This window comes from Salvia miltiorrhiza, chromosome 7 (assembly GCF_028751815.1).
Source record: "Salvia miltiorrhiza cultivar Shanhuang (shh) chromosome 7, IMPLAD_Smil_shh, whole genome shotgun sequence".
Lineage (NCBI taxonomy): Eukaryota > Viridiplantae > Streptophyta > Magnoliopsida > Lamiales > Lamiaceae > Salvia > Salvia miltiorrhiza.
The window spans coordinates 27,881,049-27,905,373 of record NC_080393.1 but is presented as its reverse complement, the minus strand read 5'-3'; the positions used below and the strand labels follow the sequence as shown (position 1 = coordinate 27,905,373).

At 43.9% G+C, this 24,325-nt stretch overlaps 1 protein-coding gene across 1 annotated transcript; it reads left to right on the top strand.

Annotated features, from left to right (window-relative positions):
• Window positions 1-14,176: 14,176 nt before the first annotated feature.
• LOC130994028 (uncharacterized) lies at window positions 14,177-15,919 on the top strand. Its single transcript, XM_057919065.1, has 4 exons — window positions 14,177-14,230; window positions 14,365-14,712; window positions 14,804-15,451; window positions 15,608-15,919. The coding sequence occupies exons 1-4, from the start codon at window positions 14,177-14,179 to the stop codon at window positions 15,917-15,919; spliced, it is 1,362 nt and encodes a 453-aa protein (XP_057775048.1).
• The last annotated feature ends 8,406 nt before the right edge of the window (window positions 15,920-24,325 follow it).

Genomic DNA, 24,325 nt, shown 5'->3' with positions numbered 1-24,325 from the left:
TCTTGGGAATGGGTTTTTTCGAAGGATCGGCAGAGGAGAAACGCAAGAAATATCATCAGGCACTTTACAATCTAAGATTAGTGGTGCTAGAGCCAAAAGCTCTTGATGAATTTCTACGTCTTTATACCCTATATGTTCATATGGGGGTTGTTGATGCTCAAACCGCCAAGGACCTCTTTTTCACAAAGTTTCCAAGTCCATGGAGGGAAATGCTCATCAACGAGTACGTGTCACCAGGAGAATATCCACTTGATAGTGCATCAAGAAGGATGTCCTATGTTCACAAGAAACTGTCCGAATGGTGCCAGAAGGCGGCGGACCTGAGAAATCTCAAGAGATTGAGGAAGCTCAACAAGAAATCTCCATTGATGTGCGACAATATTGATCTTCCAACAGAGATCGGTGCTGAGTTGCTATATCAAAGAAGGAGCAGAAAGGAACATAGGTATCAACCCTATGAAAGAAAGACCAGAAGGAGTTCTTGGAAGCCAAGAACTATGTGGACCAGACAGAAGGCACGCTCCTACAAGTCAGGCCAACGGAGCGGACCATCAAGAAACCGATTCTCAAATCAAAAGAGAATCCCGGCGAGAAAAACTTTCAGGCGCACTCAAGCCAAAGCAAATGAAAGTTTTAAGGATTGCAACTGCTGGTCGTGCGGTGCACAGGGGCATATTTCAACCAATTGCCCAGTCAACGAGAAAAGGCAGATAAGGAGATTCGAATCCACACCGGATATCGAAGACGCGATCTACCACCAGAAATTGATACCCGTGTATCAATTTGAAGATATATCCTCTGATGAGAGTATATTTGAGCAAGAAGAAGTCTTTAGTTCTGAAGATTCGGGGATGTCCGATGGATCAACCGGAGACGAGTCAGACTAAAGAGGAACACGAGGTCCACCACACCCAGAAAGAGGATCAGAATGGATTTTCTAGCCATTTTCTGATTCCACAGGAAGAAGTGGTGAAGAAGCTCGTAAGAAAACTCAACCGGGAAACTGGAGAGGTACAAACATACCAAGGGTTTTCCAATGGAAGATTGAATCGAGTTTTTAATAGCTTGATACCATCCAAGAGGAAGCATCATGTCTATTTTGGTGTCACAAACCGAGAAATAGCGCTTCCAATGGAGATTACAAGTAATCAGGTGGAGATCCAGCTGGTTCCTGCTAAAGACATTAGGCAGGATCTTAAGAAAATGAAGCCAGAAGTCGCAAGCACGATGAAATGGATTCATATTGGAGCAATTCAGTTGGTAATCAAATCATCCCTCTCCCCAGGGACAGACCAACCAATTGATGTCGCACTCTGCGACAAAAGAATCAGAGATACTAGAGCATCAGTTCTGGGAGCCTTTTCAGGCAATCTCTATGCCAAGACGATTATAACCGAGTTCTATCCACAGATCGCTTATAATCTACAGGATTCATCCTTCAGCAGAGCCCTGACCCTCTATCAGGACTACAAAAAGAAGGAGCTGTTGACAGAAGGGAATAGGCCATACTCACTGACTTATCAAGTCTCGTATGCCCTATCAAATTCTCATCACACGGAATTATTTCTGGGAAAAGAGTTTATTGAGATTCCAGAAATATTCAAGGAGGTAGCCAAGGCAGTCAAACCAAACCGAGTGGAGATTCCTCAGATCGGAGAAATCGACATCGATATTGGAGACAAGTCGGTGCTAAGCCATACTCAAAGTCTCAGACTGGGAGCACCGAGGCTATCATTCCAGGGAAATAGACTGACTTCAGGATCTATTACAAGAAGTTTCTCTCAATCATATGAGAGAATGGCGATCCAGGAAACACCAGCTCCAGACATGAGGGTTAAACTCAAATGTCCCGAAGGATGGAGACAAGTTTCCACAAAATTTGATACAACAAGCAGGGAAAATCAGTTTCCTTGTAGTTCGTTGTATTATTTGGCAAATCCAGGTGACAACCGATACATCGGAACTCTGGAGGTTGGAGGTTTTGAAATCCAGACCGAAGGCCAAGCCGGACAAGAAGCAGATGTCCTGATCTTAGGACGAGATTTCCTTGACAAATATAAACCATGGTCATGGAAATCAGGAAGAATGGAGATCACAATCGGGCGTCAAAGGTTGATGATCTAATGACAAGTCCATTCTCAATATACATCTCTGTTGGGATGTTATACGAGAAATTTAAAGCAGAATATTTTGCTGCTTATGTGGATTCGGGAGCAGGAATCTGTACAGCAAAACGAGGAGTCTTTCCAGCAGAAGTGGAAGAAGATCTACCTCGAATTGCAGGAAGGGATTTTTCCAAAAAGATTTTGCTCCTATCAAAGGGAGTAAAGCAAACGGAAATATTGATCGGCGGAGCAGGACAGACACCTTGGTACAAGGTCAAAACTCCACCTATTTATTTCCATGATACCGGAGCGGATATATTATTGGGAAATAATTTTCTGCAAAGCTTCAAGAAATTTATACAAGACAATGAAGCCAGGAGGCTTGTGTTCACAACCAACTGTGACCACAAAATCATTGTGCAAAGGCTCCAAGGAGCTTTTCATCGTTCAATGCCAATCAAATTCCGCAGCAAGCGTGGTGATGATGGCAGACTCCGGAGACCTCAAATGAAGGATCAAAGGAGATTCGGCGAAGTTTTGCTCAAATGCAGAACTGAGGGATTCCCAAATCTCTCTGAGGAAGAAACTCAAATCCTCAAAGTATCCCTGATATCACACAAAGATATTAAGGAAGATGAACAGGTGTCCATTGCTGACGTCAAAAGGAGGATTCAGAAGTGTTACCATGAGAATCCTTTGGCATGGTGGGACAAGAACCAGCTCAGAGCAATCTTGAAAGTCAAAACTGGAAAGGAGCATGAGTTCGTAAGATACAAGCCTATCCTGATGAATCCTCAAGATCAACAGGATATGATGAGTATAATCAAGGAGCATCTTGATTTAAAACTTATCGAAGATGGAAGATCACCCTACAGCAGTCCGGGATTTCTGGTGAGAAATCATGGGGAGATCAAGCGAGGAAAACCAAGATTGGTTATTAATTACAAAGGAATTAATGATATTCTTGAGTTTGACGGATATTTCATCCCAAGTAGAGAACACCTTATCAACTGCATCAGAAGTGCAAGGGTATTCTCAAAGTTCGATTGCAAGTCAGGGTTTTACCAGATTCGCATGGAGGAAGGGAGTAAGAAGTTCACAGCCTTCTCAACTCCACAAGGACATTATGTCTGGAATGTCATGCCAATGGGGTTAGCCAACGCGCCTCAGATATTCCAAAGGAAAATGGATAATCTTTTTAAAGATTATTCTTCGTTTATGTTTGTTTATATTGATGACATCCTCATTGCATCAAAAAACATTCATGAACATGTTAGGCATCTGGAGATCTTTGCGGATGTTTGTCAACAAGAAGGACTAGCGCTGTCTGAAAAGAAGGCAGTCATAGCCACTCAGAAAATGGAGTTTCTGGGGATCGAGATCGATGAATCTGGGATAATTCTACAAGAACATATTGTGGAAAAAGTCCAGGGATTTCCGGAGGATCTCAAAGAGAAAAAACAGCTCCAAAGCTTTCTAGGAGTTGTCAACTTCGCAGGGATGTTCATCAAAAACCTTGCGGAACACAGAAAGGTCTTCAGTCCATTACTGAAGAAAGATGTTCCATTCATCTGGAAGGAAGAACATCGAGAGGGTATGAAGAAGTTGAAAGAGATTTGCAAAAATCTCCCAAAGCTTTCAATACCACAAGACGAGGATGATTTAGTCCTCTACACGGACGTAAGTGATTTCTGGTGGGCAGCAGTGCTCACAAAGATTACCCCATATGGAGAAGAACCTTGCAGATACTGTAGCGGTCTTTTCTCCGACGACGAGGCTGTGCGATGGCACATCAACGAGAAAGAATTCTTTGCAGTGCGGAAGGCGTTTAAAAAATGGCCGCTTTTCTTACTGGCTAAAAAATTCGTTTTGAAAGTTGATAACACTAACGTTAAAGCTTTCTTAACAAAAAAGATTGAATCTAAACCTGAAAAGGCTAGATTAATTAGATGGCAAGCAGAATGCCAATATTATGATTATGATATTGTCGTTTTGAAATCTGATCAGAATGTTCTTGCAGATTTCCTTACAAGGGATGGAGCTCCCTGAAGCGGAGGCCATCGAGGCAATACAGGGGCAGCTCTTTGAAAGTCTAGAGCTGCTACAACAAGAGTGGCACAGATGTGTGCTGCATACTAAACAAGCAGGAAAGATACAAGCGGCTGACGAAGCCAAAGTATCTAGCCAAATTGATGTCTGTTTCATGAAGATGTTCAATCTTCAGGAAGCAACTGAAAAGCCGCTCTTGCGCGCAGTCCGTGAAAATCGGGCTAAAGCAATGCTTTCCGTACAGGGCGGATTACCTGTAGCAGGGGATTCAAGTACCCCTAGCCCAAGTCCTGAGAGAATGGCTTCACAGCCGGACGCTCGAGGAAAAGATGTTGTTAAGGGGTCACTCCCTGAATCAACATGTCAACCCTCCACCTCTGGGGTAAAAGAGGGAGAGATCAGCCTTAGGCCCATGACAGGCCAAGTTAAGGTTGATACTAATCTTATTATTTCTTCTCCTTCTTGGCAGAATTATCAAGACAGGTGGGAGAAACTTCTTACGAGAAGGGGCATTAATCCGGGAAATTGTCGGGTTGATGTTGCAGGAAAATATCCAAGGGTTTGGTTCACGCCAGGAGCTAATCCAAACGATGTTAAAGAATGGTATGAATTTGGGGCATTAGCTTCAGTTTATACCACTTCCCCGGCATTCACCGAAATCAAGGGTCTACCCAAATGGATCCAGAAAACGGTGTTCGACGCATGGGAGAACAACGAGTCCCTCAAAAGGGGAGACGTTCTGGAATTGTACTTCTTCAGTGCAGCTCCAGAGCCAGTTGGCAAAGGAGTCTACGAAGCCTTCCATTTCATCAAGCTTCGGAGACCAGATACAGGAGCCTTGAACCGGATCAAAGTTCCTGAGTTTAATGCCGCAATCGTCTCAACATTCACGGAGGATCAAATCTCCACGAGACGAGCATGGGGTCTTTGGGTCTGTCTTACAGAGATGGACAAAATGAAGTCCAGATTCAAGTTCTTTCAGAGCTCAGATCTGGGAACGTTCCTGGTCAATACAATGACAGGAACCACAACCCAGTTTGCTGAAAATTCTTTCGAGAATAAGAGGCAAACTATTTGGGGAAACAAGATCGCGGGGAGCAAAGAGACTCGTCGCAAATTCTGCAATATGGCTCATGTTAGCCATTGGATCGAGAGAATCTGCGACCAATGTTCGTCGCAGAAGGAGCCAGAATTCGGCAAAGGATTCCTCCCGAAACCTGATAGAAGGAGGTTCCGGTCTGATGAACATGACGAACGTCAGACACCAAAGGGTAGAACACCTCGGGCACCAAAAAAGTAAGGTGGCCGACAAAGCAGAGTGAATCATGTGATTCACAGCAAGGATCGCACCCACAAAAGAAACGACAAAAGTGGGTGGAAGAACAGGAGGACCACTCCCCAAAAGCTTCAGGACAAAAGTGAGTGGAAGGAAAAGTAGCCGGCCCAGCATTATCACAAGACGATAAGGCGAGGGTCCAGCACCATGTGATGCCACTAACAAGTGTCGGCAATCAAGGCCGACAAAAGAAGGTGGATGTCATATTCAAGCAAGCTGGCCACGAAGAAGGAATCCGAGGCCAACAACCAAGCAATAATAGAGGGGTTCAAACCTCTATATAAACACAAGTGCTGGAGAGAAGAGATCATCGAAAAATTCTCACAACTTTCTCACACTACACACTCTCTCTTCAGAATCTATCTTTGTAATTTTATTTTCTGTTTTTCAAAGTTTTTAAGTTTTTAGTTTTAGTTCTTTTAATTTTTATGTACACAAGAGTTAGCTACTATAAGTAGCTAAACAAGTTGTCTCCTCCCTTGGGGGAAGTTTTATGAAATAAATTAATTATTATATAATTCCTCTATAAACGCTTAGTTTTTGTCCAACTATTTCGGGTTGAGTAAAAATATTTTCTTTATTTTTCCAACATATTATTTAGTCGGCACTTAGTGAAGGGGAAGGGTTGCAACCATCACTTGCGAGTGCGTGGTTGGTGCGTACCAGGAGGGTAGACGAGCCGTAAAACGCAACAAGACCAACTCCTGAAGAAGACCAGTCGACAAAGGTATAATGTTGGTTAAATTTAAGATTTATTTTGAAGTGTTTACGGAAGCATGTTGGGCCTGATTACTTGTTAAACTGTTTAAGAATATTAATTGGGATATTTTGTCTTGCTTTGAATTTATGTTGGGGTTATTCTATATTTGTTTACTTCTTGAGGGGTTGATTGCTAATTATGAGAAAATGGGTTGGGGAAATTTGCTACAATCTAAAGAGTTGATGTATTTTCTTGCAAAGATTGAAAGGTTAAGGGAAATATGAGAATTTGTTCAAAGGTTGTGTATTTTCTTGCCAATTACCCTTAATTAAATAACAACAATAAGTTATATCATTAAGAAAAAATAGGAAATAAAATAATGATACGGTTTTTTTGGAAAATGGAATCAAAAGTTGATTTATAAATTTTGTTTCTCATATTTCGGGTTGGTTAGATAATTAGGAGTAGTGGGTATATTTTTTTCAATTCCAAAATTACCCTTCAAATTAAATTTATTGACATTTACTTTGCTTTTTATATATATAAAGATTGTAAATTTGTGAGCCCAATGACCTAGCCCCAAATTGAGTCAGTTAAGGTTCGGATCGAAAAAATTTGACTCGAATAAAAATATCAATTAATCTGAATAAGAAATAATTTGAAATCGAATGAATTGACCCAAAATTGTGTACTGATGTGATTAAGATTTCTAATTAAAAATAAACCCTTCTCACACGTTATAAACGAGATCTAGACTATAAACTCATTTTTAACAATCTCTACAATACACCATATAAAGGTAGAAAAACTATACACAACACAAAAGTGAAAAGATAACTACACGAAAGCAAAACTAGTACCCACACAAAAATAAAAATATTGCACCATATCAGATGAGATTGAAGTCAAAACCTCTTACAAAATAAAATCTTTGAGTGCATCAGACTCTCAGCTTTTGCACTTAAACTAGGCTTCATCGACAACCATCATCACAATTGATAAGACCGTATCCCACAAAACATCCCTTAACGACTCGTCATTAAAATTAGTACCCCGACCCGAATTATCATCAATATGTTGGCAAACATTGGAGGAAAATTAAATGAAAGCGAAAAGTAGAAATTTGAAAGAAAAATAAAAAAGGAGCAAAAACAATTTTGATCACGGAAGTATAAAAAAGGTGCATGTGCAGGCAGATTCGTGCATGTGCAGCTGCTCCATCTCCGCCGTTAAAGCCTTTTATCAGTCGCTTTCATACTTCCGCGTTTGTCAGAAGTTTTTATTTCTCTAAATTGCCCCCCTCTTTAAGTCTTTCGTTTTTTCGCCCCGCTTAGCAAGACAATTTTGTGGTGCATGTGACGAAATTTTTATTTTTAAAATATTTAAAGAAAACATTGTAGTTTCTTCATTTTAAAATTATGACAATTTAAAATTATGATATTCTTGTATTTTTGACGTCTATAAAAAATAAATCAATTTCTTCTTAGCACGTAATTCTATCATTTATTTTTATATTTTATCTTTATAAATATTCATTATTTAATTACAAAAAAAAATCATTCATAATCCACATTTAATTTAACCTCAACTATTCATTTCATATACGATGAAATCATTTATTGACTAAAAACATACTCCCTCCGTCCCGGCCAAGACGCTACATTTGTTTTTCAGCACGAGATTTAAGGAGTTGTAGATTAATGTTTTAAGTGTAATAATAAAGTGATAAAGTAGGAGAGAGAAAGTAATAAAGTGATAAAGTAAGAAATAGAAGGTAATAAAGTGATAAAGTAGGAGAGAGAATGTAATAAAGAAATACTTAATTAGTGTTAATTAAGTGTTTAAAATTTCTTATTTTTGTCAAATATAGAAATGTAGCATCTTCGTTCGGATGGCCCGAAAAGGAATATGTAGCAGCTTGGGCGGGACGGAGTGAGTATTTATCAATCATTGCATTAAAACTTGTGTAATCTCAAAGTGTCATGAGAATACTTTAAAAAATAAATAATAATATCGCATTACGACCTCAAACATTAACCACTTTATCATTAACTATACTAACACACACAAAAAATATTTCTTTATCTACCAAGTCTGAAATTCTATCGAAAAATATTTCTTTATCTACCAAGTCTGAAATTCTATTGTATAATTGTGCAGATTTTCATGAACAATCATCAAGATGTACGAAACTCATGAACAAAAATTTATCATTTTCATTTATAAAAATGAATAAAATTTTATTTTATTTAATAATATAAATTAGGGTTCATTGCCACCACTTAAATCGTGAAGATTCACGATAAATTTATCATCATGTTAAAAGAAAGTTCATGGCTATGGATTTGAATCCCACAAGGGGCATATGCTTTTTTTTTATATTTATTATCTTTCACAGCAAATTTATCATATTTTAAAAATTATTATATATTTTTATAGTTCGTAATTTCTATTGAATTAATAGTCTAACTTTACCCTTCTTTAATAATATGACAATCATTATGATGTTTAAAAATTATTGTATGATTAAACAATAAAGAATCCGACTTGAAATTCATATTTTATGCGGGATATATATGTTTGGACTATTGAAATTGTTAACACCCGCACCTTTTGGATAAGAAATATTTGGTTCCATAAATTGAAAAGAATCAGCTGCATATAAGAAAAGGTTTGAAAATATTTATATGAAAGTGACCGTACAGAATTGAGATTTAGTACTAAAATCGAACGATTTAACCCATTGTAAAGAAAATGGGGTGAAAATGGTATTTACTTATTTTGAAAAGATAAAATTTTAAAAATATTAATTTTTCACAAAATGTGTAAATTAAAATCATTTATGACTTTTTTACTTTTATGTCAAACATTATTTTTATCGGTCACTAATGCTTGATTGCTCAATTCGCAGTGATCGAGCATGTCAAGCATAAACTATTAATGCTTGACTTATTGAGATCGAACAAGTCGAGCATTAATGCATTTATTAATAAAATTAGATATATTTGATTTCCAATGATCGAGCATGTAATCATTAATGCTCGACTCTCATAGATCGAGTACTAGTAAAAAAAATCGTGATTCAAATAGAGTACTATATTATGGACAATGAGATGAAATTTTGAAATTTGAGGATAACTTTAATTTTTTTGTAGTGGATAAAAACTACCATTAATCCAAGAAAATATCATGTTTATATTTACAACTTTTTTGGATTGAAAAAAACCTTACTAAACAAAAATCTAAAAAGAAATCAAAGAGGCGGCTTTATTTCGGCGACATTAACGAGGAGAAAGAAAAGGCATTTCAAATCCGGTTTCGGCGCCGGTTGAATTCAACCTCATTTCACAATATTAATCTTGGAAAATACAAGAAATTGAACGCGACAAAATATGTAGAACTATCAGACATTAAATATGACTTCGAGATTTTCCCAATTTTCCTAAACGCGTGTCAAGTTTATGTATTTTTTTTTTCTTTTTTCTTTTGAGGGGTGTCAAGTTTATGTTAATAAACCATAATTTTGTTCAATTTTGTTAGAGATGCCACAAACTGTAGTGCGGAATTCCATTATTAATTTATTAAATAAGTAATTTTGCTCCGCTTAATTTGTCACAACTAAGACTGGACAAGCAATTAAGCAAGTGAAATTCTGTAATACTTTTTATGTTTGTTTTATCATATGGCGACATCATATTATTATGTAATAAACAAAATTTGACCTACATAGCCCACTTGTGTTAAATAATAGCTTCCCATTTGCACAAATTGCAGCACTATAAAAATAAATAGTCTTCACCATTTACTGTTAGTCGTCAACTTTCTTTCGTGATGCATTCCCCATTTTTTTTTTTTTTGATCAGTAAAGTAAAAATTTTATTAAAAGAAAATGGATCAAGGCATCAGGAATGCCAATCAAAACAACAAAACAAGTTTGAAGTCTTTGGAACACCAAGTAGTAAAAGTAATTCCTAACTCCACGATTTTGTAGGCCTCGTTCCAACTCCAAAGTCTCCCCTTAATCTGTAAAACAAGTCTATCAATATCCCAAGTCTTGTCCTGAAAACGACTACCATTCCTACTTTCCCAGAGCAACCACACTGTTCCCACCCACAAAGCTTTAAGCAGTCTTCTTTCTCTCTTCTTTTTTCCAGCCGCAATGAAAGAAATGAAGTGTTGAGAAATACCTCTCGGATTTGCCGTTTTGATGTCAAGCCATTGAAATATCTTGTCCCACACCGCCGCTGCTTTCGGACAATAGAGGAACAGGTGTTCCGTCGTTTCCTCACTAGAAACACAGGCATTGCACCATCTCTCCTCTAGAAACACAGGCATTCCCCATTTAGCAGGTTAATTTTGGATTTCATGAACATTTTACAAGGACAGAGAGCTGACTTCATGTCTTCAATACTAACCAATTTCTTCATGCGAATTTTCTTTATATATATCGAGCGTTTTTGAAATAGTCATTTTAAAGAATAAAATATAATACTAATTGAAAAAAATACAAATTCTGACCATTTATTACGTGTAAAGACTATTTTGTCCTTAATTAGGGCGGATCAGATTCGGGTTGAATTTGGGTTTGCGCGCGGGTTAGGTACATATGACACTATTAGTTATTAGTATCATATGTGCCAACCTAAAAAAAAAAAATCTAAGTATACGACACTAATGACACTAATATGATCATAAGGTACCATTCGTGCAGCACACTAAATGGAGAATCTAAACCGTAAATGAATAATCTAAACTCTAAATGAAGAATCTAAACCATAAATAGAGAATCTAAACCCTAAATAAATAATTTAAACCCTACCGAGAAGTGTTCAAAATGATCATATAACTGTATCCATCTAAATAATATCAGCACACAAGTATATGGTACTAATATAACCATAAATACCATTCGTGCAGCAGACTACATAAGACAGAGTATATGGTACTGATAGTGTCATATGTGCCTAACCCGCGCGCAAACCCGAATTCGACCCGAATCCGGTTCGCCCTATTTAAGGACAAAATAATCATAAAACGTAAAAAATGACAAGAATTTGTATTTTTTTCAATTAGTGGCCAAATATTGTGTTTCCTTCTTCAAAATGGTCATTCGAGTATATATATATATATATATATATATATATATATATATTACTTACCCTACTTGAACAAATTTATATGTGACGTTAAGTCAATTAGACTAGATAGATGGTACAATTACGAAACCATTAGAGAGTTAATCCTCGGAACAGATATTAAAATAAGGGTAAATATCACTTTATGTCCCATCGTTTGGCCGAATTATCGATTATGTCCCAACTTATCGATAATATCTAATTGGTACCCAACCTAACAACATTTTTTCAATTGTGTCCCCTAAAAATTTTCCGGCGCCCGGAAGATGATGTGGAACGCCGGAAACTGTGACGTGGATTTATTAAAACAGTTGGAATTTCAAACATTATTAAACTTTTAAAAAACAAAATGGTGTTTGCGAAACCAACACCTAAATCTATAAAGGGAAATCGCGAATTCTACCTAGTCGAGAAGAGTAAAAGTGGCTGATCGGAAATCTTGCGCAAGAGAAAATAGCAGTTGTATTCAAAATATGAGATAGCGTAAGTCACAGTACACGAGCTCGGGCCCTATTTATAGATTTACAAGCGGAGGGGTAAAATAGTAAAAACATCTGCGGTGCATGCGTGTTGCGTGATGGAAGGGTACGCTGGTAATTTTGATAATATGAGGGAGATCTTCCCGCGCGTTTGTTGGCTCCTCTGATGGCAATGTCTTTTCTGGCGAAGGCGTCTTCTCTGGTGATGTTGACATCTCTGGTGGAAATGCCTCTTCTAGTAAACACGTCTTCTCTGGCGAAGGCGTCTCCTCTGGCGGTAGTGACTTCTCTGGCAAGGATATTCTTTCTGACTAGGATGCTTCCTCTGGCAAAGATGACTCCTCTGACGAGGATACCTCCTCTGGTGAAGATGACTCCTCTGACGAGGATACTTCCTCTGGCGAAGATGACTCCTCTGACGAGGATGACACTTTTGGTAGCGATGGCTTCTCTGGCAATGACCATTTTTCCACATGATTCTTCTGATTTATGTCCCTTCTCTGCTCTGCACACATTACTCCTCATCAACCACTCCCCCCTCTAGTCTGGTTGAACCGGGTACTCTTCGTGTTCAACCAGTGGTGTATTATTAGCATCAACACTTTGTTGTTTTCCTTGATCCCTGTAAATCATAAAGACATAAGCATTTTGCAGTTATGAGAGAGTAAAGATAAGCCCTGTAAGTTGTTCTCTGGCGTTTTTGTTGCTCCCACCCCCTGGTCTGGCTAGTTCACTCTGGAGTGGTGCAACTAGCCAGAGGACTCGCCCGCGTGGATGACGTCACCTGCATTAAATGCCTGCCCGATCTACAGTACTTTCCCCGTACCCCGAGGTTACTTTTTAACCTTTGCGTCCTTTCGTCTCTCCGTAGAAATCCTCATCCGTCGATTATTCCCCGTGTGCCACGCGTCGTTCATCCCGTGTGTTGGTGGTTGCCCGCGTACAATTTTACTTAGCCGATTCGAACTCCCATTTTTTCACTATTCTTCTTCTCCAAGTTTTCCGAACGATTTTCCTGCATTTTCCGGCGATTTCTTCACTGTTCCGGCGTCCTCCCACAACCTTTTCGCTCCAGGTTTTACCATCCCTCTTTCTCTGTCTTAGGTAATTCGCGCATCCTTCTTCCCTGCAATTTTGTGTTTAATCGTAGTGTAGTGGTATAACTGTTGGTGCTCTGATTGAGCGTGCTAGAAACCCTAGGGTTGGCATCTCCCATCATGGCCTGCACCTCCGCCCCTCAACCCTCTCGCTCGCCCTCTCCTTCTGCCCGAGACCCTTCATCTTCCTCCCCATCGCGGCAAGATCTTGAAAATCTTCCTTCCCCTTCTGTTTCTGACGAATCTCAAACTGCACCCCCTCCTTCTCCATCTAAGAAAAAAGGGAAAAAGCCCCGCCAACCCCCCAAAAGTGTTCCTCCATCCCGCCTTGGTGTCGCGGAGGTGGCAAAATTGAAAAGCAAATGTAGGCGTCCTGCAGGTTTGAAGTTCGAGACCTTCTCTAAAGATTCAACGCCTCCTGAAAGCCTTCGTCATCCCAAGGTGATAGTTGTTTGGAAAGCACAGATAGATGCTGGTTTAAGGCTTCCTCCCCCTACCTTGCTGGTTGACGTTTGTAATTACTTTCACATCCCCTTTTTTCAAGTCGCTCCTTCTGCTATCCGGAGGTTATATGCTTTCCATGTTTTGTGCCGGGCTAACGGCGTTGGGGACACCGCCAAGCTATTTTGTCAGACCCAGACCCTTCGCATGCAAGGCAATCCTTTGTATAGTTTTGCCTCTCACCCTAAATATCCTACTACTTTTCTTTCCTCCCTGAATTCCTTGGATAAAGGCTTCCTGGAATATTATTGTTATGTGCGCACCCTTCTCGGCAACTGGCGCGATTATGGTGCTTCGGAGCTGGAATGGCATACAAGTCGCACTACCTATAAACCAGCCTCTTCCGAAGTCCCTTCTACCCGTGACCAGAATATTATAGCTCACCTTAATGCTATGAATAAGGCCCAGCCTCTAGACTGTAGGTACCTGGCCGAGAACAATTCCTCTCTGGCATATAATGGTCTGTTTCCCCTGTATCCAGAGAGATCAATAGGTAAAAAATATACATTAGAAAACACATTAGCTTTTGTTACCCTGCTTTTAATGATGTGAAGTTTTGGTTTGCAGATATGTCTTGGAGATCGAAATGTGGGGACAATTTGCCTGACACCCCTTCTCTTGCTGGCAGCGGAGCACATGGCCCAAGCGGTTCTGCTTCCGGAACAAGTCCCTCGGAACAACCTACTGTGTCCGCACTGATCCCCATTCCCCCTGTAGTTGAAATCCCAGAGGGGAATGTGGAAGCCTCGCGCCCCTTTGATGCGGAGGAAGTAGATGCGGGGGCTCTTGTTCACAGGGGGAGGCACTCCAGCGCTGGTGATGCCGCTGGTACCCGTGAAGAAGATATCCAAGTCGTGGATATCACCGATGAGGTTCCTTCACCTGATTCGGCTCCCGATGCCACCCTTGCTGATCTTACGAAGAAGAGGAAGAGAGGTTCCCTGATCTCTGTGGGTGAGAAGGAGAGACAGGCGAGCCTGAAAAAGGCTGGTAAATCTTCAGAGCCAGCAAGGAAATCTGCTGGTGGCGTAAAGATTCTTCCCTCTGCTGGGGACAAGGGCAAGGGGCCAGCTAAGAAGTCGGCTGGTGGTTCAAAGGTTCTCCCCTCGGCCGGTGGAAGAGGTAAAGGCAAAGCTGTGGTGCCCCCGGCTGACGAACCAGACGATCTTGTCCCTGGGCCGATTTCGAGTTTATCGGGGCAGGAATTGATTGATGCCGTGATAGCTCGAGTCCATTCGAAGGACCAAGAGAAAATGGAGAAGCTGACCCGATCGGCTTTAGCTACCCATCTCTGCCGGTTGGCTCTTCAGGTATCCTGCATCTTATGCTTTTTGTTAAAGAAAAACTTTTAAATTACTAACCTTTTATTGTTTTGTTGGAACCCATTTTATTTTCTTGCAGGTGGAGTCGGGGATGTGGGGGGCTGTTAAGTGCATCCATGACTATGAGATGGCAGAGAAAGAGAGAGAGACGGAACAAGCGGACGTGGCCAAGCGTGATGATGCTGTCGCTGGGGTGGTGGAGCGTCTGAGTAAAGCTGAAGCAGAGGTTGCTGAATTGAAAGATAAATTAGCCCAGGTGGAAGTGGAAAGAGCGTCCTTGGCCTCCGAACTGTCGAGGGCCACAAAGGAGAGCCATGAAAGCTTGGCCCGGTTCAAAGCTGGCTATGAAAGAGACTACAGGGAAGCCAGGCGGGGCTGGAAAAGGATACTTGTGGAAGCTCAGAACCGCGCGTATGTCCTGGGGGCCCGAGATCAACGCCTGGAGTACTTCTTGTCTCCGCGAGGTCAACACTTCCTGGGGGTGATGCTGGAAGGCACTCTGGAGTCTTTCAAAAAGACTCCCGAATACTTGGAGGATTTCGGACCCCTCTTTGCTTATGTGATAGAGCAAACAGCTTCCAAGGCATTGGAGATGGCAGGGGCCACCCCAGAGCAACTTGCCACTTTGAATTTCAGAGCCCTGATGGATAACCTCCAGGACGAGGAAATAAACAGGCGGATGGGAATCCCTGAGCACTCTCCAGAGAAGCCAGAGTGGTGGTACCCTGTGCTAGAGAAAGCCATTCCCTACTTTTCTCTTGGGATTGGATCTGACTCGCTGCCCTCTGCTCCCGTGTATGCGCCTGCGTTCTCTGCTTCCCTGGCGCGCTTTGTGAACCGGCTGCGGGATCCCTCTGGCGAGAGCTCCCGAACATTTTTTCAGTTCGGCCTAGAGCCCCCTCTGCCCTCTGACTTAGCGGCTTCTGCTTTCACCGACTCTGCCTCTTCCTCCGCTGCGGTGGAACAGCTGTTCGACCTATACCAAAATGAGGATCTGTATGTGCAAGAAGCTGCAAAGTTGTTGGATTTGGGAGTTCGTCTTCCCCAAGTGGTGGAGACTGGCCTGTTGCCCGTATTCATAGAAAAAACCGTTTCTGGCCACGCTTCTGCAAGTGGTGCTCCTTCCCCCATTCCATCTGCCTCTGCTCCTGTCTCCTCTGCTGTTGCCCCAGCTGCCTCTGTCCCTCCCTCCTAATGCTCCTGTCTTTACCAAAAGGACTTTTTGTAACTCTTAGATTTGTATAAGCTGAACATTTACCTTTAATTTTTGATGTATAGCTCTGCCCTCCGGGCACGTTTTAATGAAATTTCCTTCCCTTCCTCGCCTCTTTTGTCTTTATTGTTTATATTGTTTTTGTTGCTTGTTGATGATTCCTCTGGTGAGGACTCTGATGACTCCTCTGGCGAGGATTTTGATGACTCCTCTGGCGAGGATCTTGACGACTCCTCTGGCGAGGATTCTGACGACTCCTCTGGCGAGGATTCTGACGACTCCTCTGGCGAGGATTCTGATGACTCCTCTGGCGAGGATTTTGATGATTCCTCTGGCGAGGATTTTGATGACTCCTCTGGCGAGGATTTTGATGACTCCTCTGGCGAGGATTTTGATGACCCCTATGGTGGAGGCTTCACCGCCTCCTCTTACGAGGACTTGGTTGACCCTTATGATAGGGATTTTACCGCCTCCTCTTACGAGGGTTTGGTTAATTTCTCTGTCCATGATTTTGCGCCTCCCTTCCAAGCTGCTTCCCATCCGAGCTGCATCCCATCCAAGCTGCTTCCCATCCAAGCTTTGAACACTCTGCGCGGAGCATGGAAGACCCAGAGGGGGTGCAACCAACTTTCGCGGCTTACGATTGTCAGGAACACCCTGCACGGAGCCTGGAGGACCCAGGGGGTGTAACCAGCTTTCGTGACTTACGGTTAAAGCAACCTCTGCGCGGAGCATGGAAAACCCGGGGGTTGCAACCAACTTTCGCGGCTTATGATTTAGTGCTATCTCTGCGCGGAGCATGGAGGGCCCGGATGGCACGACCAACTTTCGCGGCTTACGATTGTCAGGGACCTCTGCGCGGAGCATGGAGGGCCCAGGTGGCACAACCAACTTTCGCGGCTTACGATTGTCAGGAACACCCTGCACGGAGCATGGAAGACCCGGGGGGTGCAACCAACTTTCGTGGCTTACGGTTAAAGCAACCTCTGCGCGGAGCATGGAAAACCCGGGGGGTGCAACCAACTTTCGCGGCTTACGATTAAGTGCTATCTCTGCGCGGAGCATGGAGGGCCCGGATGGCACGACCAACTTTCGCGGCTTACGATTGTCAGGGACCTCTGCGCGGAGCATGGAGGGCCCAGGTGGCACAACCAACTTTCGCGGCTTACGATTGTCAGGAACACCCTGCACGGAGCATGGAAGACCCGGGGGGTGCAACCAACTTTCGTGGCTTACGGTTAAAGCAACCTCTGCGCGGAGCATGGAAAACCCGGGGGGTGCAACCAACTTTCGCGGCTTACGATTAAGTGCTATCTCTGCGCGGAGCATGGAGGGCCCGGATGGCACGACCAACTTTCGCGGCTTACGATTGTCAGCAACCTCTGCGCGGAGCATGGAGGGCCCGAGTGGCACAACCAACTTTCGCGGCTTACGATTGTCAGCAACCTCTGCGCGGAGCATGGAGGGCCCGGGTGGCACAACCAACTTTCGCGGCTTACGATTGTCAGCAACCTCTGCGCGGAGCATGGAGGGCCCGGGTGGCACAACCAACTTTCGCGGCTTACGATTGTCAGCAACCTCTGCGCAGAGCATGGAGGGCCCGAGTGGCACAACCAACTTTCGCGGCTTACGATTGTCAGCAATCTCTGCGCGGAGCATGGAGGGCCCGGGTGGCACAACCAACTTTCGCGGCTTACGATTGTCAGCAACCTCTGCGCGGAGCATGGAGGGCCCGAGTGGCACAACCAACTTTTGCGGCTTACGATTGTCAGCAACCTCTGCGCGGAGCATGGAGGGCCCGAGTGGCACAACCAACTTTCGCGGCTTACGATTGTCAGCAACCTCTCTGTTCTGGTTGAGCGTGACCCCTCTGCTCTGGTGGAGCATGATTCCTCTGGTTTGCCCTAATCTTGCTTGAGAAGCAATTTTTGAATTTAAAAATTGGGACCTACGGGTATACACCCTACTCCCCCCTCTGGTGACATGTGCAATACTCTGTTATGAACATGTTGGCCCAATTATTTCTTACTCCCTTCTCCGGCCCGTGAGCTCACGCGGGCCCATTACCCCTTAGCCCATTTTTTAAACCCAGTATCGCCTCTATATATATATATATCCTCTTCCGATCCTTCAAACCCTGGATCTGTTGATGTTTTGCCTCCCTAGATCGGTTGTAAGGCACTCAGGTAAGGGAATTTCCCCTCTAAACACTCACATCCCTGAGGGCTCCGCCTTTTCCCCTATGCTTCTGGTGTAGATCTCTAACTTTGTGGTTGTAACGAGTGGAGTTCCCTTGCTTGAGTGTTTTATAACCAGGCTTCCCAGATCTAGACGTTGACTTCCCCGATTTGAGCGTTGATTCCTCAGATCTGAGCGTTGGTTCCTCAGATCTGGCCCTTGGTTTGTTCCTCTTCTGTATTTCTTCTTTGTAGCATTTTGACTTGCTATTTTCCTTGATATTCTGCAGACATAAAGTGGAGTTGAAGTAGGTCTGAGAGATGGGCATGTCCCAGTAACGAAGAAGAACTCGGAGTGTTGGATCGTAGAAGAAAAGGTGTTCATCCCTGATGTTTGTTTTCCCTCTGACCTGCTGAGGAGCAGTTTTTTGTGTTTGTTTCGCCCCTGACCTGTTGAGAAACAGTTTGTATTTTGAATTTGTAAATTGAGGATTACGGGTATACACCCTACTCCCCCCTCTGGTGACATGTGCAATGCTCTGCATGAACATGTTAAGTAGCATTTGTAATGTAAGAAAACGATAAAAGAAAGTAAATAAAACAACACCAGGGAATTCCCTAGAACCACATATCTGTTTTATTGATATTATGGCCCCGGACCTCGTTAAAACCCCTGTGGGGAAAAAGAGTATCCGGTCTACAAATGATCATTCCTGCTAGGCAGCAGTTACACATAGAACTTTTTAAGCGTGTTTATATTCCATGGCCTAGGAAGATCTCTGCCATCTGAATCCTTTAGTATGTATGCACCACCGCCCAAGACCTCCGTGACTATGTATGGCCCTTCCCAATTGGCTTCGAACTTGCCCACCGCCTTCAACGCATCTGCCCGCTTAAGAACCAAATCGCCCTTTGACAATTTCCTCACTCTGACCCGTTTGTCATATCCCGCTTTGATGATGCCTTTGTACTTGGCCGCTCTGACACGGGCTTCCTCCCTCTGTGCTTCCACCAAGTCCAGTTCTGCTCGGCGGAGCTCCTCATTGTGCTCAGTGTCGTACGTGGTAATCCGGTATGATTCTAGTCGTGCCTCCGCTGGTATCACCGCATTGGATCCATACACCAGCGTGAATGGTGCCTCCCCTGTCGCCGTTTTTGGACTGGTTCGATAGGCCCAAAGGACAGTGTCAAGCTCCTCCACCCACTTCCCTCTGCTCTGCGTCAGCCTCTTCTTTATTCCCTCACATATGGTCCTATTAGCCAATTCCACTTGTCCATTTGCCTGTGGATGAGCCACGGAGACAAATCGTTGTGTAATATCCATACGATCACAGAAATCCGCCACCCGCTGCCCTGTAAATTGTGTCCCATTATCAGACACGATGATGCGTGGCACTCCGAATCTGCAACAGATATTCCTCCAGATAAAGCGTTCTACTGTAACTTCATCAATCTTGCTCACAGCCTCAGCTTCGACCCATTTAGAAAAATAGTCTACTGCCACAATGAGAAAACATTTCCCGCCAGGTGCTGTAGGCAACTTCCCAACTATATCAATGCCCCATTTGTCAAACGGACAAGCAGCGTACATTACACCCATGGGCTCCCCTGGTATGTTGATTCTGCCGGCATGCCTCTGGCAAGCTTCACATTTGCGGACGAACTCTCTGGCTTCCTTGTTGATATGAGGCCAATAAAACCCTGCCCGAATGATCTTGCGTACCAGGTCCCGAAATCCCGTATGTCCACCACAGCAACCTGCATGAACCTCTTTCAGAGCAAAGTTAGCTTCATCTGGCGATAAGCATTTTAACAGAGGTTGAGTAAAAGATCTTTTGAAGAGTTGATCGTTGATTAGGCAGTAATTTTCATAGCGGGCCCTTTGATTGGATTCTCTGCTTAGTCGTTCCCCTGTCTTCAGAAAGTGTATGATCGGAGCCCGCCAATCATCTCTGATCTCTACCGAGAACACCTGCGAAGTTTCCATCTCTCTGGTATCACAGAGTAAAATAATTTCGTCGCTCCAAGTTTGCTCTACTGCGCTAGCCATGCGCGCCAGTAAGTCGGCCTTCGTGTTCTCCTCCCGAGAAATATGTTCAAGCTTGAATTCCATGAACTTTTCTTTCATCTCATTTATTTTGGTATGGTATGCCTTCATCCTCTGATCCTTGATACTGTAACTTCCCGAGAATTGTTGTGCAACCAACTGGGAGTCTGTCTTTATAATGACACACTCAGCTTTAAGCTCTGATAGGATGTGAGCCCCTCTGACCACGGCCTCATACTCCGCCTCATTGTTAGATAACCGACAGGTGAATTTGATGGCGAACTGGTATGTCCCATAACCCGGCGAAGTGATATAAACCCCAATTCCACACCCTTCTTTTGTTACTGATCCATCTACGAAAGCAACCCAGAACTCTGGCACGGGACGCCGAGTTGTTTCTTGTATGAAGTCTGCCAATGCCTGCGCCTTGATTGCCGTTCGCGGCTCGTACTCTACATCATATTCCCCTAGTTCCACAGCCCATTTGACCATTCTCCCCGACAAATCCGGGCGCCCCAAAACTTGTTTAAAAGGTAAAGACGTGCGCACCACTACCTTGTGTGAAAGGAAATAAGGCCTCAGCTTTCTTGCCGTGATCATGACCGCCAGAGCAGCCTTCTCGATCTCTGTGTAGTTAAGCTCCGGGCCCTGGATAATTCTGCTGACAAAATAAATGGGTCTCTGATGACTTCCCTCCTTCCTGATTAACACCGAGCTGATTGATTCCTCCCCCATAGCTATGTATAAATACAACGTTTCTCCCGGAACTGGTTTGGTCAGAGTCGGTAGTTCTGCTAGGTATGCTTTAAGATCTTCAAATGCCACTCGGCATTCTTCTGTCCACAGAAACTTGGTTCCCTTCCTCAACACTTTGAAAAACGGCATGCTCCGTTCTGCCGATCTCGATATAAACCTACTTAGGGCAGTGATACGCCCATTCAGAGTCTGCACCTCCTTGATCCCTCTAGGCGGTGTCATTTCCAAAATTGCTTTGACCTTTTCGGCATTAACCTCAATCCCTGCAGGCGTGACCTTATATCCCAAAAACTTCCCTGTCGTGACCCCAAAGGTGCACTTGGCTGGGTTTAACATGAGTCGGTGATCTCTGACTACTGTGAAGATTTCCTCCAGATCGGAAACATGATCCTCTGCCCTGACACTTCGCACCAGCATATCATCCACGTAAACTGAAATGTTCTTTGACAATTGCTCTTTGAAAATTTTCTCCATCATCCGTTGATATGTAGCTCCCGCATTTTTTAAGCCGAAAGGCATACTTCTCCATCCATATACCCCACAACAAACAGCGAAAGCCGTTTTGGCGATGTCTCCCCTGTTCATTTTTAGCTGATGGTATCCCTGGTATGCATCCATCATAGATAGCAGAGCACACCCTGAAGTAGAGTCCACCAATTGGTCAATCCTCGGCAGAGGATAGTGGTCCTTTGGGCAGGCAGCGTTTAGGTCTCTGAAATCCACACACATCCTCCAGGTGTTTGTTTTCTTAGGTACTATCACCGCGTTTGAGATCCATTCTGGATATTGCACTTCCACAATGTGTCCAGCTTTCAATAGTTCATAGACCTGCTCTCTGATGGCAGCATCCTTTTCAGCTCCGAAATTCCTTGTCCGTTGTTTCACCGGCTTGACCTTAGGGTCCACATTGAGGCAGTGCTCCGCCAACCCTCTATCAATTCCCTTTAAATCTGCGGTGCTGAAAGCAAACACATCCGCATTTCGCCGAAGACAACCAATGAGCTCCTCTCTGACCTGATCACTCATGGCCGATCCAATCTTAGTCTGGAAACCTTCTTTCCCTGGAAATAACTCGATCATGTTGCACACATCACTGGTGGACACCAGCGCGGTTTTTCCTGTGGAATCTCTGTTTTGCAGTAAATCTGTCAATTCTTGGCGCTCCTCGGCTGGGGCATGCACTTCACCTACCTTCCCCTTCTTCCGACTATCCGCCCCCTCTGTCAGTCTTTCTCTTTTCTGCCCCGCTGACTGTGTCAGCATTTGTACATGGCATGCTTTTGATGTCGTTTGATCGCCACAGACTTCTCCCACTCTTCCTCCCTCGAGGGGAAATTTCATTTTCAGATGAAACAAAGAAATAACTGCTCTGAACGCCGTCAAAGCGGGCTGGCCCAGTATGACGTTGTATGAAGGTTTAGGCATATCCACTACTAAGAACCGCACCATCCTTGTTTTGGTGCCTGTGACTGTATTGCCAAGAACTAGCGGCAACTCCACATACCCTAAAGGCATGACCATCTCTCCCCCGAACCCAAACAGCGGGGCGTTGGTCGGCTCGATACGGGCATCAATTCCCATATTTTGAAGACATTCCTTATATAAGATGTTTACAGCACTACCCGAATCCACGAAAATACGGTGGATAATGCAACCGGCGATGTCTGCCGTTACGACCAGCGCATCATCATGCGGGTACATTAGTGTACGTATATCCTCTGTCCCAAAAGTAATCGCCGGTTCCTCTGCCGCACTGGTGACTTCCATGACCTTTTTAGGATAATACCCTGTTTTGACTGCTCTGACGACTTGCTTTTTAGCCCTGTTTGATGTGGGCATCCCGTTCTCCCCACAAATCATGTGAACTTCCCTTCTATACGGGGGAGGAGGAGGCACTTGCCTGTCTGCCCCCTCTCTGCGATTATCGCGGTTATCATCCGCTCTGCGATCCCTGTTGTTCCCCTGCTCTTGTCGGTGATCACGGTTATTTCTTTGATCCCTCTGATCTCGCTGATCCCTCTGATCTCTTTGATCCCTCTGATCATTCCGCCTCTGACCCTCATTTCCTCTATCAATGAACTGGTCGAGGTATCCCTGACGTACTAGTAACTCCAATTGATGTTTAAGATGTCCACAATATTTCATGTAATGCCCGAAGGAGTTATGGTATTCGCACAACTTGTTATTAGGCCCCTCCTGTGGCGGCCCAGCCCGGTAGGTTCCCGGTGCCCGAAAGAATGGTTGATCCTTTATTAAGTGAAAAATTTCGTCCTGTGGTTTATTCAGGGGCGTGTACTCGGTGAACCGCGTAACCTCATTCACAGTGCGCTGTTGTTGGGGCGGCATTCCTCGCTGGGGTGGGAGTACTCTCGGAGGCAACCCTCTGAACGGGGCCCTATCTTGATGTCTTTGTCTTTCGGGTGCTTCCTCAGCTTTCTTGACCCTGTGTTTCTCATTTTCCACCTTCCTCGCCATTTTGGCATCCTCTAACTGTAGATAACCCGGCAGCCTTGCCATGATGTCATCAAAGTCCCTTGCTGGTCGAATTTGTAATTCGTCAAAAAAGATCCTCGGCCTGAGTCCTCTGACATAGGCGCAGTTTTTGATTTGCGATTCTGCCTCTGGCACCTCCAGAGCGGCAAGGTTAAACCTCGCTGTGTACTCCCGTAGCGTTTCTCCCTGCTCCTGCTTAATATCCATCAGCGAAAGGGCTGACTTCCCTACCCTTCGTGAACTCGCGAACTGACGCAAAAAACGAATCTGTAATTCTTCGAAAGAGTGAATGGAATTTGGGGGCAGCGTCCCAAACCATAACTGAGCCGGTCCATTGAGAGTAGTGGAAAAGATTCGACACTTAATGCCCTCAGTGTACATGTGTAATGTGACCAATCCCTCAAACCGATTGAGATGCACTTCCGGATCAGTAGTGCCATCGTAATCCAACGAGATGGGCTTGTAACTTCTGGGTAGAGTATCTTCCAGGATATCATCAGAGAACGGACTACGGTTGTTGATGGGATGATGTCGTGAAATCTTAGCCCTCTTGTCCCCCTTTTGCCTCCCCTGCTCCCTTCTGTCCCTGGGTGTGTCATGAGCGTGGCGCTTATGAGTTCTATATTCATGTCTGCCAGAGGAATACTCTGGCCCCCTCTCCTCTGATCTTTCCGTATATCGGGATTTCTCTTGACGGTGGGACTTCTCTACCCCGTACGAACGCTCCCCTCTGTTCGACCTCTCTGATCTTTGACCTCTGTCATCTCTCCGAGACTTCTCCCTCAAAGATTCTTCCAGATCCTGGAGTTGGTGTTTCAGCTGGGATACTTGGTTTTTCAACCGTGCCTTCTCCTTTGGCCTCTCTTCTTCGAACACAAGGGAAACGGATTGACTATCAGACTCGTCAACCCTTTC

What these genes read in the sequence shown, in the direction of transcription:
- LOC130994028 (XM_057919065.1), top strand. Translation starts at nt 14,177, where the DNA reads ATGCGGGGGCTCTTGTTCACAGGGGGAGGCACTCCAGCGCTGGTGATG. An exon ending in CAGCGCTGGTGATGCCGCTG is followed by an intron (nt 14,231 to 14,364) that starts GTACCCGTGAAG and finishes GTGGGTGAGAAG; the next exon opens with GAGAGACAGGCGAGCCTGAA. An exon ending in TCTGCCGGTTGGCTCTTCAG is followed by an intron (nt 14,713 to 14,803) that starts GTATCCTGCATC and finishes ATTTTCTTGCAG; the next exon opens with GTGGAGTCGGGGATGTGGGG.